We start from the raw sequence: 14,235 nt of genomic DNA on the forward strand, positions 1-14,235 counted from the left end.
AAAATCCTGCAGAGTTTAGTTCCAACAATTTGCATTTCCAGCTGAACAACACAGATTGGAGGCACATCAACTTGTTCAGTGAACAGGAGGATTAAAAGCTGGGAATGCTTTTGGATTATCCACCTGTATGCTGCTCCTCCAAAGTTACAGCCAGTTTTATCCTTGCTGTAAGCAGGACTAGTATTAGACACGCTTTGGTAACATAAACATGTATTGATGGTTATAACATGAGCCTTCTGCTTTTTGGAAAGGAGAGAAGTGTGATGCACGTTTGTGATGCAAAGGCAAATGATGTGACCTAACTGAGCCCACACATGCCTGAGCAAACATATGCACAATCACAGTACCACGGTCTCACCTTTGAAAGATGCTCGTGCACTCTTCTGCAAAAAAAAAGGAGCTGAAGTTTATGTTTTAATGTTCTGCATCATTCAGTTGATCATATCATGTAAAAACAGCATCTTTTTTTGGTTAAGCTCCCCCAAAGTCATATACACCTCTCGTGAACTACACTACATATTAAAATGGTGAAAGACTGTACCACTTTTTCCTCGGGTGCATTTATTTTTATTTATTTATTTTTTATTTTGTTAACCAGCCCTGTGAAGAGCTGGCCAACAAAACATGTGTCAAGTCTACATGATTTTTTGCATATTTTCTCTTAAGGCAATCGACAGTATCCACCAGGTTGGCCTTTACTGCCTCGCTCTTGTGCCAGCCAACACGCTCCCAAAGACGCCATTAGGAGGCATCCACATTTGTGAAACCAAGCAGAGTTTTCTGGATGGAAACCTGCATCCCTGCAACATCCTCATGTGCCCGCATACGTGCGTAACAAACATGCCCAAGCCACGACAGAAACAGCCAGGTGAGGTCATCGTCTGAATCTGTTGCAAGTAGAGAATAATAATAGCATGGGCATAGTAATGTTCCTCATCTTACCCTGTACAGCAGTTCTGCGACCATTATTTTCTTAAGGTTCAAATTTGATCAATTTAAGATGTTTAGATGGTTTCTATTCTAAAATTTTAAATAATAGAAGGGGGTGCTTTTTTTGTTTTGACTTGTTTTTTCCACTCATGTCTCTGGTCTTCATAGTGGATGTTGGTCCTGCCTCTATGCTTGTTGGCAACCTGGTTGCAGGGAAGCGGATTGCTCCGGCCACAGGCAGAGAGCTGGGTGTGGTGGATGATCAAGACCTCATTCGAAAGGTAGCTTTTCACAATTGGATCTGTTAACAGATGCTTATCAAAAACAAAACTAGAATAACTAATTTACTGCCATAAGAATGTGGCTAAACACATGTTAACCTTTGTTAATGTTTTCTTCATCGCCTGAATCCACACTGCATTCATCTAATGTCAACAAAGATAGTTTTCCCAGCCACAGGCATTTCAACATGAATAAGTGATTTAAGATGTGGGATAATTAGCTAATTATTTTAGTGTAGCAGTTTCAGAGAGTCAGTTGAAAATTATATATTTCCATTATATCTGTATCCCACTTTATAAATCAGGGCACATTCAGTCACACGTAGTTATTCTGTTCACACTGAATACAGTGCAGCTGCAGTGCTGTAAAAATTCCCTCGCAATGAATGCTGCGACTAGGTTGGATTCAGAAACAGCCCTTGAAAGAAAACTGAGGGGGTCCTGTTCAAGAGTTGTAGTGCAAAGTTTTACTAACCACTACTTTTTACCAACTTCTCACAGCAAATATAGCAAAGCCCCTCTCTGCCATTGAGCACAGAAGCATCAGACGCATCTTTTCACACATCTGGGTTTAATGTGTACAAGCATAAAAAATGAAGCAGACGAAGTAGACGCTTCTTTGATGCTCAAAGCGTGTGCAGTGTGAACGTAGCATTACACTCTCTGATTTATTGATTTAACCTATGAAACATAATATTGTACCTAAAAATGTTCTGTCTCCCTTATGAAGTTTCCACCTCTAGCCAAGCACACATACTTCCCATAATCAGGACAAAAGTAGTGTTGTAGCAAAGACAAAGAGTTAGCTGCATTCGCCCTCAAAATGCAGGAATTGGCGTTTCATTGTCTAAATGTAAAATATTTCTGGGGAAGGATACCCCCAGATTCCCCTACACAGTAAATATCCTATGTCCAGTTGCATATTATCACCCCTAACTATATATTTTTATATTGTTAGTCACTGTTTCACCCACACTTTTTAATGATCTTTGTGTTCATATAGTCGGATGCAGCATCATGGAAATTCAGCCATTTTTGAGTATATCTTAAACCAAATTGGATCCACGTGCATTTAAATAACAATGACCCATAACTTGCAAACTTAACTTAGCAAGCATAACTTGCTGTGAATATAGCTTGACAAAGATCAGTTAAGGCAACTGAATGTGAAGTTTTCTAGAAGAAGTTTCAACTCTCATCCAAGAGGGAAAAAAACAGAAGGAACATTGTCATTCAGGATTTTCAACCTGCACCTGATCCCTGTGCAATTCAAACCCACCAACACCCTGAAAAAAAAAACTGGTTCACCCATAAGACAAGACATCCTGAAAAAAGACCAACAATGTGGTATACGCAGTTCAGTGTAGTGAAGAGCGCACAAGCAACCGCCACACAGGCGCAGGGCTCAACAAAAGAGGGCCAGCTCTTCAGGATGGGACTGGGTGGTTCACCTACACCCGAAGGCTAAAGGACACTCGTTTGAGGAAAACAACATCTATATTCTTGAAAAGGAAGAAAGATAGTTTGATTGGGGGGGTTAAGGGAGCCATCTTTGTGAATCTGGAAAAAACATTTCTCAACCGAGGAGTTGGCCTTAGACATAACCTTTCACCCACCTACAAAGCATTTTTAGGAACAATACCCAAAAGATTGACCCCTCGCCCACTCCCACCTGACTCACACTTCAGTGAGGCATGTGAGAGAAACCTCTCTGACGAGGGCGTTAACGACCCATCAGAGCCCTCTAACGACCATTAACATCCTCCTGGTGACCTCCTTGCCAAATCCAGTAAGAGGGATCTGAGCCACCTTTTGTCGTATCCCCCTAATTCTTTGTTGCACATACAGTATATTAATCTCAGTGCTCCCCAGCACTAGTTAGAACTGAAGCAGCCTCTTGGATGAAACGTCTACTAGAAAATTTCACATCCACTTGCCTTGACTGCTTTTTTAAGCTTGACCTTGACTAGGATAACAGAATATTCACAGCTCTGAATATATTGTCCAAGTGTTTGTTTTGGAAATTGGTTTCTGATGACTTATCCTCCACCTGTGCTGTTGTTTTGCTGGGCTACAGCTCTATATGTGGCCTACCATGATGGTAAGGTGCTAGTCTAACCCCCAACCCTTGTCCGTCTCTGCTTCTGCTGCTTCTGCCAGTCCTCTGTGCTTCTGCAGCTGTGAAAACCCTGACCCCCACCACCTCTCTCTCTCTCTGGTAACAGCTTTACACAGCCAAGCTGTCTTCAGTGGCTGGCTTCCCATTTAACACGAATCCAGACTTATTCTATCACAATGAAGGACTTCAAAAGTTTCCCCTCAAATTGATAAATTTTTAGAAATAGAACATTCACAGTTTTAATGAGTTACTGCTGGTCTTTGTGCTCAAAAAGGACCACTTTTTGTTTTGCGGGTACCGCTGAGTACCTCTGCTCGCTGTTCTCTGTGTGATGCTCCTACGTGCAGCATGGCTTCATTATTGGTCAGAGCAAGCAGCCTGCATGACGTCCCTCCTGATTCAGAGCACGACATGTTGTCTGACTGAGTGGGTGTCGGGAGAACGCCGACTAATGACGCAGTAGCTCTGCTACATGTGTGTATGTCCAGAGATCTTTAGTTTTTATATTTGTTTTTATGTGTGGCCATATGGTCTCCTGTCCTTTGTTTGTAAGGGAGTTGGTTTTGATGTTCTTGCCCACTCTGAGAAACAATATTTTAACCAAAAAGACACTGAGGAGATTTGATTTTAGGTGGTTGTCTTGGAGAAAAAAAATACATTACATTTTTTTATTCTGCCCTTTTTGGAGCCTCGTAGCTTAGTATTTTGAAATCTTTTTTAAGTGGTCCCAGTGTGACCCTTACATTGATAACCAGCAGTCTGGTTATTCCCATAATCGTGTTTTGTTCCTATCTAGGTGAATTTTTTAACTAAACTGGAGAACCGTATATATCTTTATTATATTTAGGTGCTTCTCATTTTTTAAGAATGAGTTTTAAATGACCATATCCATCATGAAAATAACTGGCTATTGTTCAAGAGTATCACTTTTTAGACTCATGCACTTTACATTTTCCCATTTTGTCGCATTGTAACCACAAACTTAAGAATCTATTTGATTTCAGTTCTCATGATTTCGAATAAATAATTTCCAAATTTGAACATCCAAATATTTAAATTCGATAGATTCTTGAGTTAAAACTAGCATTATTTAAAAATTCAACAGCAAGTTCATAAAGCACCTGGAGTTCATCACAACTGTAAAGACAGTGGAAATTAATTTTTTTTAAATCGCTTTTTATGCAGATGAACATGCCATCCTGCCCTTTGCTACTGTATCAAAGGAGCATTACCATGAGGTACTGCTGAGCCTTTAACTTACAATGACCACAAAAAATAAAAGTATGGATAAAAAGATGTCACGAGCGTCCATAGTGGAAATAACTACATCAACAGACATGACAGAAGAACTGAAGAAAAAGAGAAGCGAGGGCAGGGACAAAGAGTAGCTTAAGTTGAGGATGAGCAGATTAGTGGGGGTTTGTTTACAAACAGGCAGTTTCTTCTTCTACTACTAAAGCAATTCTGAAAAATTAGCCAGTCCGGAACATGCTTAAATTATTTAAGCTGATCGAACGCTTGGTACATGGAAGAAAACTCAGAGCATAGATATTCTTGATAGAATGGCCATGTCCCAGGGACTTGAGGACCACGTAAATATCCGGCAGAAATGAAGCTATTTTGCAAATGATGGGCAAATATTCCATATTCAATGCTTATAGAGACATACATTTGACCCCAGAGCCGATTCAACAAAGTATAAATTAGGCAGAATGGAAACGCATGCCACACTTTTCAGATAGTTATTTGTTTTATAAAAAGATTTTCCTTTCACACTTTCACAGCGTGCCGTTCTCGCATAGAAATTCTAATTAAATTCATCAACATTCGTGGCTTAAAGTGGAAAAAAATCAAGGGGTTTGAATACTTTTGTAAGGGGCTGTTGATCTGTTTACATGTTTAGCCTTATTGATTATTTTCTCTAGCAATGCAACTTGTTTTAGACACACTTGTTTGTTTAATGATTAATTCTCTTTGATTTCTTTATAGCACCAATTCCTGTCAGAATCTCTGCAGTGGAGAGCCCAAACTGACCCTGAGCATGTTCTCTATGTGCTGCTCAACTCCAAGGTAGATTACAGCTTCACACACAGACTGAATTCTTCCGGTAACAAGAGCTACAGTGTCCGAACGCATGGAATATTTAGTGTTAAGATGGCTTTTTGTTAAGGTGCACAGTAGTCATTTTTGATCTTCACCATTTCCTGCTGCAGGGTGTACCGGTGTGCACAGCAACATGTGCACAGCTACACAAGAGAGCAGAGAAAATCACTGCCACTCTATATGAAAAAGGGGGCCTCAACACAGGCGACAACGTGGTGCTGCTTTATCCCCCAGGTTAGACTCAAACGATGCACATTATTTTGAAAGTTACCTTCTTTTTTTCACCTGTTTGAAGATGAAATGTTCAGGTTTTTGTGTTTAAAAGGGTTTTAGCTCACATATTGTTTCTTTGTTGCAGGCATTGACCTGATTGCTGCCTTCTATGGCTGCCTCTACGCAGGGATGATCCCTGTGACAGTAAGGCCGCCTCACCCCCAGAACCTGGCTGCTACTCTCCCCACAGTCCGCATGATCATTGATGTGAGTGCAGTCCATATGGCAGATATTTGGAAAAAAAAAAAAAAAAAAGTCATTTGAAGTCAGCTCTGCTCTGTCTTTGAATGGAGACCGCATTCGGCACCACACAATCTCCTATTTATTCATCCTTTCTTGTTTTTGTCCTCCTCAGGTGAGCAAAGCTGCCTGCATCCTCACCACTCAGCCTCTCATGAGGATCCTCAGGTCCAGGGAGGCTGCAGCAAGCGTTAATGTCAAAACATGGCCAACTATCATCGACACAGGTGCAGAACATCTACACATTCAAGCTAGGACTGCTTTAAGGCTATAGGCAGTTGGCATGGAGCTGTTTTATTAATTTATGTTTACCCTGTGATTTATTTTTTTTAATCAAGCAGCTCTGAATGCAGAGGCTTGATTTATTTCTTCTGCCACTAGATGTCCTTGTTTTCTTCTTTACATCCATAGAACATGTTATTTGTAATCTGAAGGAGATCAGTGTCTGAAGAACAAAGCAACGTTGATTTTAGTCTAGTTAGATTTTAACATAAATGTTTTAAACGACTGATTACAGAGGAAACAGAAAAAATGTGAAAATAATGTAAAGAATAAAGGAGTTTATAAGATCTTATTGCCCCTCCTGCCAGATGATCTTCCCAGAAAGCGGCCTCCACAAATCTACAAACCTCCTACAGCTGAGATGCTGGCCTACCTGGACTTCAGTGTGTCCACCACCGGCATGCTGACTGGAGTCAAGGTGAAGTAAATGCAAATCTCCTTACAATAACCTTTAGTTGAAGGAAAAGTTTGGCTAATATCTCAGTTTTTCACAAAGAGCATAATCCTATTTTTAAGCAAAATGTCAACAAGGACGAATTTAAGTTTAAGGGTTGCAAATAAGTAAAATAACCTAAGTCTTATAACTTGTAGGTTTGAATCCAGACTGTCGCACAAACCTTTTTTTTTTTATACACTTTTTCTCCCATTTAAATTAAACAATTTAATTTAGCAGCCCGAAATTCATTAGGGTGGATCTAAATATAGATTCTATGTTCACGTTTTGAAAAGACATTGACCTGATGGAATAACCCTAATACCATACCATGCCAACATTATTTTTGAAGCACTTTATACGCCGACAGGACAGAAGTGCTGTACACAATCATAAAATACAATGCTATTATAAAATAGAAAAGAAAGAATATAAAATGCATATTAAACAGACACAATAAAACAAATTGTGCCAAAAGCCAAAGAAAATAGATTGGTCTTAAGAAGAGACTTAAAAACAGTTAGTAAAGAGGCCTGTCTTATGCTAATCTTAAACTCCTGTCGATATTTTGAACTGAATCTACCCAGCGTATTGGTCATTTTATTGAAGAGGATATTTATCAAATCCTTGTGGTTGCAGCACTTGGCCTCTGATGATAAAAAGCCTGGTCCTACCATATTAAACCAAACCACATCCCCTTAAAGTCCATTAGAATATGAGAGCTGAGTTGATGCTCTCTGGAGATTGGCTTTTAGCTCCTTGTTTCAATGAAATAACAAAACATGTTCTAATGTTTACTTTAATACTTTAAATAAACTGTTTTTATGATTATTTCTTTTTATAATGATCACCGAACTAAATCTCATGTGCGTGACTCCCTTAGATGTCTCATGCAGCTGTCAGCACTCTTTGCCGCTCCATTAAGCTGCAGTGTGAGCTTTACTCCTCCCGCCAAATAGCCATCTGCCTGGATCCGTACTGCGGCCTGGGCTTTGTCCTTTGGTGCCTCTCCAGGTACCTCAAAACACTAAAATATGTTGCTCCTCTATAAAATTGGCTGCAGTTAATGGTTCTATGTCTGCTGTGTCTAATGTTTTGTCTTTCTCAGTGTTTACTCAGGTCACCAGTCTATCCTTATTCCTCCAATGGAGCTGGAGACCTCGCTGCCTCTGTGGCTGACCACGCTCAGTCAGTACAAGATCAGAGACACTTTCTGCTCCTACTCTGTCATGGAGCTGTGCACCAAAGGCCTGGGAACGCAGACAGAGATGCTGAAGGTCAGGGTTGCTCTCCACTAGATGTGTTTACAATATATTTACTAATAAGTATTAATGAAATGTCAGGGATATGAGTTGACAGGTTTAGACAGAGGGAGGAACATTTGTGCTCAATTCTTTAAAGCCTAAAACGAATCGCTAAAGTGTTTTTATGCTCAGTGCAAAAAGAAATTTAAGTTTAAAGCCGTTATAACATTTTTTTTATATGCTAGACTGTTTTGAGTTTTTCATGGTCTTAAAAGTGTACAGACAAAGGACAGACACCATATTAATGCTCCATAAAAATGTATTAGTGGCCAAAGAAATACATCGACAAAATAAGCCACATGTTCAATAAAAAAAATTTTTTTAAACTGAGTTACAACTCAGTTAATGAATTGTAAATGTAATCCTTGTGTAATCCTTGACCCAAATAAATGACTTTTCAGGTGAACGTACAGCACATATTGCATATTGATGCTCTGTCTCCTTTTCAAAAACACGCCTTTGTAACTCATTTAGGTCCGTCGCTAAATGAGTCATGTCACCCAGAGCTAACTAAGCTAAAAGTTTTTAGACAGTATAACTTATATGACACTTAACTAATGTAAGATTTAATCCAGTGGTATTAATTTTCTAGACACTACATGACTTCTTGATCTGATGCTATCGGATTCCAAAACTCTGAGGTGGTTTAATTTTGCAACATTGCAGTGTTGCCTTCAAAGGCGCTTTTAAAGGTGATAAACCTAAAGGTTAAAGGTCAAGATTCCCTAGTTGGCAAATTTTATAATGTTGCTTGTATAACTTTTTTTATTCATTGATAAAATGTATTTAAGCACAATTATTTTAAACTATTACCTGTTAAATTATGAATACAACAGAAGCTTATCAATTTATTTTCATTTTCGCAGGTGGGCAGTTTTGGTGCTTGATACAATGATTTTTTAAAATACCTTTTTAGGTCTGAGTACAGAGTTTTAATATGGGAAGTTGTTTTGTTAATTTCTCTTTCTTTAATTTAGTTCTTTCCTGGCTTTAAGTGTTTGCTGCTTGCCGTACATCAGCCTCAGTCTACAGCTGACTGATGATCAGCTGTGTGTGTTTTCAGGCGCGGGGTCTGAACCTGTCGTGTGTGCGGAGCTGTGTGGTCGTAGCTGAGGAGCGACCTCGTCTCGCCCTCTCTCAGTCCTTTTCCAAGCTCTTCAAAGATCTTGGCCTGTCGCCTCGGGCCGTCAGCACCGCTTTTGGCTCTAGGGTGAATCTGGCCATCGGTTTACAGGTATCTATCATAAAACTTCTTCCAAATAACCAAACTTGACCCTAGCGTTTGTTTTTATTCTGCTGAGCTGAAACTTTACATAAACATAAATAATATTCCTTTCTGTGTAACTAGGGGACTTCTGGACCAGATCCCTCCACCGTTTATGTGGATATGAAGTCCCTGCGTCACGACAGGTAAGACCAAAGAACCAAAGACTGCAGCCAGAGACATTAACAGTGGTCACACAATGTTGTGCTATGAGCAAACATTTATTAAATAAATGTATATATTTATTGTTTGTAGGGTGAGACTGGTGGAAAAGGGAGCTCCACAGAGTCTTCCACTGATGGAATCTGGAACTGTAAGTGTTTACTGATCTATTCAACACTTGTTTTTCTACATGATGAGAAATAAAATAAAGATCTTTGATTGTATTTTGAGTTAAACTTATATATTTTTTTTACCTCAAGATTCTGCCAGGAGTCAGAGTCATCATAGTTAACCCAGAGACCAGGGGCCCACTGGGAGACTCCCATCTTGGAGAGGTAAGTTAGCAGAAAGTCTTAGAGGGAAGGTTTGGTTTTTTTCTTAAGGTGATTTTAGATTCATTGATGGAAAGGTAACCAAACTGGCTAATGCTATAAACCACCCAGGATTATTTATTCTCTCTTTCTATCAGCATTGATGCAAAATTCAACTCAAAAATGACTTCGTTTGTGTTTTTGTAGATTTGGGTGAACTCTCCTCACAGCGCCAGCGGCTACTACACCATTTATGGAGAGGAGAGCCTGCAGGCGGATCACTTCAACACCAAACTGAGCTTTGGGGATCCGCAGACTCTCTGGGCCAGGACGGGATACCTGGGCTTCATCAAGAGAACTGAGCTGCTGGATGCGAGTGGAGGTAAAAGCCAAACACATTCATTGATGTTCTGTTGTTTGTGTTCATGTGTACAACCTACAGCTAAGAGACGTTAAACAGAGCAAATTATTGCACAGGTTTTTATAGCATCCCAGCTTTGCTTCAGATGCTTGTTTTATTCCTTTGTAATCAGAAGCTAAATGGTTTCCTTAAACCACACTTGCTGTAAATGTGATTCATTTATTTAAGCATTGAAATTACAAAAAGAGGCTTGAAATGATTCACACATGTATATAGTAAACACCCCTCAGTTGATAAAATTGGTGAAGAAATTGAATAAAAAAAAAAAAGTTTAAAACAAACCAGAGGATTTCTTTTGTTTTCCACGTTTGAAAACGTTTTGCTTCCCATCCAGAAAGCTTCCTCAATTCAAATTGTCTGGAGTAGCGTGGAGCACCAGGCTTTATAGAGTAGCCCAAAAAAAAAAAGTCCACCCCTTGTAATGTGGACTAGTTAGGGTCATTTTTGGCCTGGCTTACAGGCGCGATGTCCTCAAACGAAGACCAGAATATTCACATTTTGGACAAAGAAGACAGGTGGTTTGAAAGGGATGTGGAGGAAGCCATTTATGTTAAGAGAGACAAAAAAACAACCTTAAATAGAGGGGGAGGTTTCAGCTCTCGAAAACCTATAACTGCGTTATAGGTTTTCGAGGATTGTGAGTTGAGGATTGTGAGTTCCTTCCCACTATCACCTCATCCTCATCGCCATGCAGGTGGTCAAAACATCGTTCCTGTAGCCAGGCCGACAACGACCTCAATGACTTCCCTTTACAGAGGCATGCTAGTATCGGTTGGATTTGTAGGCCAACAACGACCTTAACCTCTTCCCATTACAAAAAAAAGTCCAGTGGTTTGTTTTTGACTTTTTTGGAATTATCTGTCATAAAATGTTTAATGAGTTTTTTTTATGTGATTGTGCCATTTCAAATATTCAACTATAAGCTGCAGTTTAATGCCAAAAGTCAACTAAAAAGCCTTTGCGGTGAATCAGTTTCCTATGTTGGTGTACCGATAGTTACCATTTGAAAGGAAACTATGTAATAACACTAACATAGTAACTTTTGTTTTGTTTTGTTTTTTCTGACAGATCGCCATGATGCCTTGTTTGTTGTGGGCTCTCTGGATGAGACCTTGGAGTTGAGGGGGTTGCGTTATCACCCCATCGACATTGAGACATCTGTTTCCAGAGCCCACCGCAGCATCGCAGAGAGGTGAGGTTTTCCAGGTGCCTAACACTGCTCAGCTCTTAGTAACAGCAGCAAACTGAACTTTTTTCTTGCATCCTTCGCAGTGCCGTGTTTACGTGGACCAACCTGCTGGTGGTGGTGGCGGAGCTCAGCGGCTCAGAGCAAGAGGCCTTAGATCTGGTGCCGCTGGTCACTAACGTGGTCCTGGAGGAGCACCACCTCATTGTGGGGGTGGTGGTCATTGTCGACCCCGGGGTCATCCCCATCAACTCTAGAGGGGAGAAGCAGAGAATGCATCTGCGGGACTCCTTCCTAGCAGACCAACTTGACCCCATCTATGTGGCCTACAACATGTGAACAACTTTCAGAGACTGATGCAGAAAACTGAGCCAAGGTTGGAGAAGACCTGAGGGGCGTAAACCACGGCCGCCACCACGTCGGCTCTCAGAGACGTTCAAAAGAGAAAAGCAACGTGGGAATGCAAGCACAGTGCCAGTGCTGTAACAATGAATGCTTCCCTTTTCAGAAACTATTCCTGCTTTTGTTCCACCTGCTCGACTGCTGCAGCCCAGGTTCACCGGGATTTCCAAGAACAAGGGTGAAATCTTCTATCCTCTTTCGAGGAAACGCATCGTTCACTTTGAGGAAATTTGAACTTCATTTGCTCTCTGAAGCCCGTTTCTCCCTCTGCATTCCTAATCATGTTTTTTAAGTATTTTTAGTATCTTGCTCCCATCAAAGACGGAAGACTCGATCATTAAATGTTTTTAATTTTCATTATTTTGTCTTGTTTTTTTCAACATCCAAACTTTTAAAGACAGGGGTGCACTGGAACTTCCTCCACCTTTTGCACGTCTGGCTTTGTGTCCTGCCTCCAAAGGAGAACCAACTGCTCACACCAGCTGCTGCTGCTTCCACTGGAAAAAAATCCACATCAGTATTGAAAAAGAAGTGCCACCAGGGAGTCCCATCCCGACTCTTTGACTTCCCACAAGGAGCACAGTGGCTCTGGCCTCCTCACCTGCTGTCAACCTGCAGACACAGCTTTGGCCTTCACTTGTCAAAAAAGTCCTAAAAATACACTTAGATTCCACCTCTATGTTAAAAAAAAAAAAAAAAAAAGAACGAATTGGTGAATATAAAACGGATTTCTTCGTTTTCTTGTTTTTTTTTTTGTGTGCTAGGACATGCTAAGGTAGATAAGATCATTTTGATAACCTTATTTTAAGAAATATTAGCAGGACTTGCAGATATTTCTGGAGTTTAGGTGTGCATGCGACCTGGAGGTGCAGCAGATATCTGCATACAGATTGCTAGAAATGATTTAATAACAGATAAACCAACATGTCCTAATTGGTTCATCAGGAGGACAGTTTAAGATATAGCACATGTTTTTGCCTCTCATCAGCAACTATAAAGAAACACAAAATCCTAAGAATATCTACTAAAAAATCAAGCCTTTATAACCGACTGAAGGACACTGGGAAAAAAATATGCAGATTTTAAAGATTATCTTCTTCTCAACCATGTAACCATGCATATTCAACTTTACTGGAGCAGAAGGATCATCAGAGGCTCTGCTGATATTACTAATTCCCAGCTAGGCATGGGTCATTATTAAATTCCTATGGTATAAAAACATTAAAGGAAAATGCAGCAGATTCAGTATACTTAGACATGTAGATCTTTTTAAATACTGATTTACAATAATTTTTTGTGATCCTAAACTGACTTGAATTTGCTCCAAAAAACTTTTTTTTGCAGTCTTTTTATAGTAACACTGAATAAAACCAGTAGATACTGGCTTGTTAGTTACTTCTGATGCAGTAGCTAGTCTGCACACAGCTGACCGACCATTAACCATCAATGTTTTAGGCTTTCCATACAGCAAATTTGTTGTTGTATGGAAGACAAAGGTGCATTGCTGCTCTGTGCTCCTTACAGGCATAGAAAAAGTAATTCACATTTTTCCCTACAGTTCCTTTAAGACCTTAATAGATAAATCATATTTTTTGCAAAACCATTGCATACTTTGGTATCTGTATCTGACCCATGCCTACACAAAACCCAGGTTCTGTGTTAATTATGACTTTGTGTTTTAGAAGCGATAAAATATTTTCAGATGCTCTAGCAGGAGCTCAGAAGCTGGTTCATCATTGTGCTCTGATCTTAGAGCACATTTGAGGTGTGTTACAAACAAAAGCAATTGATTTGTTGTGGAAAAAGAGACAAAGAAATACAAGTTCCAACAGAAAAATGGTGGAAAGATATTAGGTTCCTCAATTGTTTAAATCTAAAAAATCCAATATGGCTGCCTTGCTGATATGCAGCAGTAAAAGTTGATTTATTTGCACTTCCTCCTAGTGGCTTGCAGGCCTGCTTTCAATAGATGATCCTTCAGTTCACCCTGTTGCTCGTTCTTCTTAGGATCTGAAGCTTGTTTCAGCAGTGGTTACTTATGAGAGGCACAAACTAATTTTATTTTTAGGGGGAAAAAAACATAATATTCATGACACAAAACATCTTTTGTTGATGTAATCTATTAAAATATATATTTCTCTTTAGTTTTAATTAACTAGTTTCCCGGGATAGTTTTTTTTTTTGCTGGGTTAAGCCTGAGGTGCTCATTTGAGCCACAACCTTTCAGCAGAGTGTAGAGGTAAATCAGTAATCCTAGCTGTTTTTATTTACAGATTATTAAAAACATGTAGATGATCTGAAGGCAGAGTAGTGCCTTTTAATTCTCAGACATTTCTGATGGATAAAATATCACATTTTAAGAGTAAAGGTGCAAGAATTGTGGAGATATCTTTGCCTTAGTAAAACCTGTGGAGCTACTCTCCCTATTTTGTAAGGAATTGCTTGCGATAGGAAACCAGAAGCAGGCATCTGCTTTTTTTAAAATTGTTTTTAGAAAGAGGGTGTGTTGTTCTCGTTAACCTTA

General features: G+C 39.7%; 1 protein-coding gene across 1 annotated transcript in view; it reads left to right on the top strand.

Annotated features, from left to right (window-relative positions):
* Positions 1 to 13,048, top strand: part of LOC107095152 (disco-interacting protein 2 homolog B-A) — a 56,777-nt gene extending 43,729 nt beyond the window's left edge. Inside the window, exons 22-37 of the mRNA XM_015391130.1 lie at positions 667 to 868; positions 1,099 to 1,211; positions 5,320 to 5,400; positions 5,544 to 5,667; positions 5,792 to 5,913; positions 6,062 to 6,173; positions 6,537 to 6,646; positions 7,545 to 7,675; positions 7,770 to 7,938; positions 9,029 to 9,199; positions 9,314 to 9,375; positions 9,485 to 9,542; positions 9,652 to 9,726; positions 9,910 to 10,084; positions 11,192 to 11,315; positions 11,396 to 13,048. Coding sequence (XP_015246616.1) covers positions 667 to 868; positions 1,099 to 1,211; positions 5,320 to 5,400; positions 5,544 to 5,667; positions 5,792 to 5,913; positions 6,062 to 6,173; positions 6,537 to 6,646; positions 7,545 to 7,675; positions 7,770 to 7,938; positions 9,029 to 9,199; positions 9,314 to 9,375; positions 9,485 to 9,542; positions 9,652 to 9,726; positions 9,910 to 10,084; positions 11,192 to 11,315; positions 11,396 to 11,648 — 2,082 coding nt within the window. The 3' untranslated portion in view covers positions 11,649 to 13,048. The remainder of the gene's footprint in view (positions 1 to 666; positions 869 to 1,098; positions 1,212 to 5,319; positions 5,401 to 5,543; positions 5,668 to 5,791; positions 5,914 to 6,061; positions 6,174 to 6,536; positions 6,647 to 7,544; positions 7,676 to 7,769; positions 7,939 to 9,028; positions 9,200 to 9,313; positions 9,376 to 9,484; positions 9,543 to 9,651; positions 9,727 to 9,909; positions 10,085 to 11,191; positions 11,316 to 11,395) is intronic.
* The last annotated feature ends 1,187 nt before the right edge of the window (positions 13,049 to 14,235 follow it).

This window comes from Cyprinodon variegatus, unplaced genomic scaffold (genome assembly GCF_000732505.1).
Source record: "Cyprinodon variegatus isolate N-32 unplaced genomic scaffold, C_variegatus-1.0 Scaffold526, whole genome shotgun sequence".
In the NCBI taxonomy this organism is placed as follows: domain Eukaryota; kingdom Metazoa; phylum Chordata; class Actinopteri; order Cyprinodontiformes; family Cyprinodontidae; genus Cyprinodon; species Cyprinodon variegatus.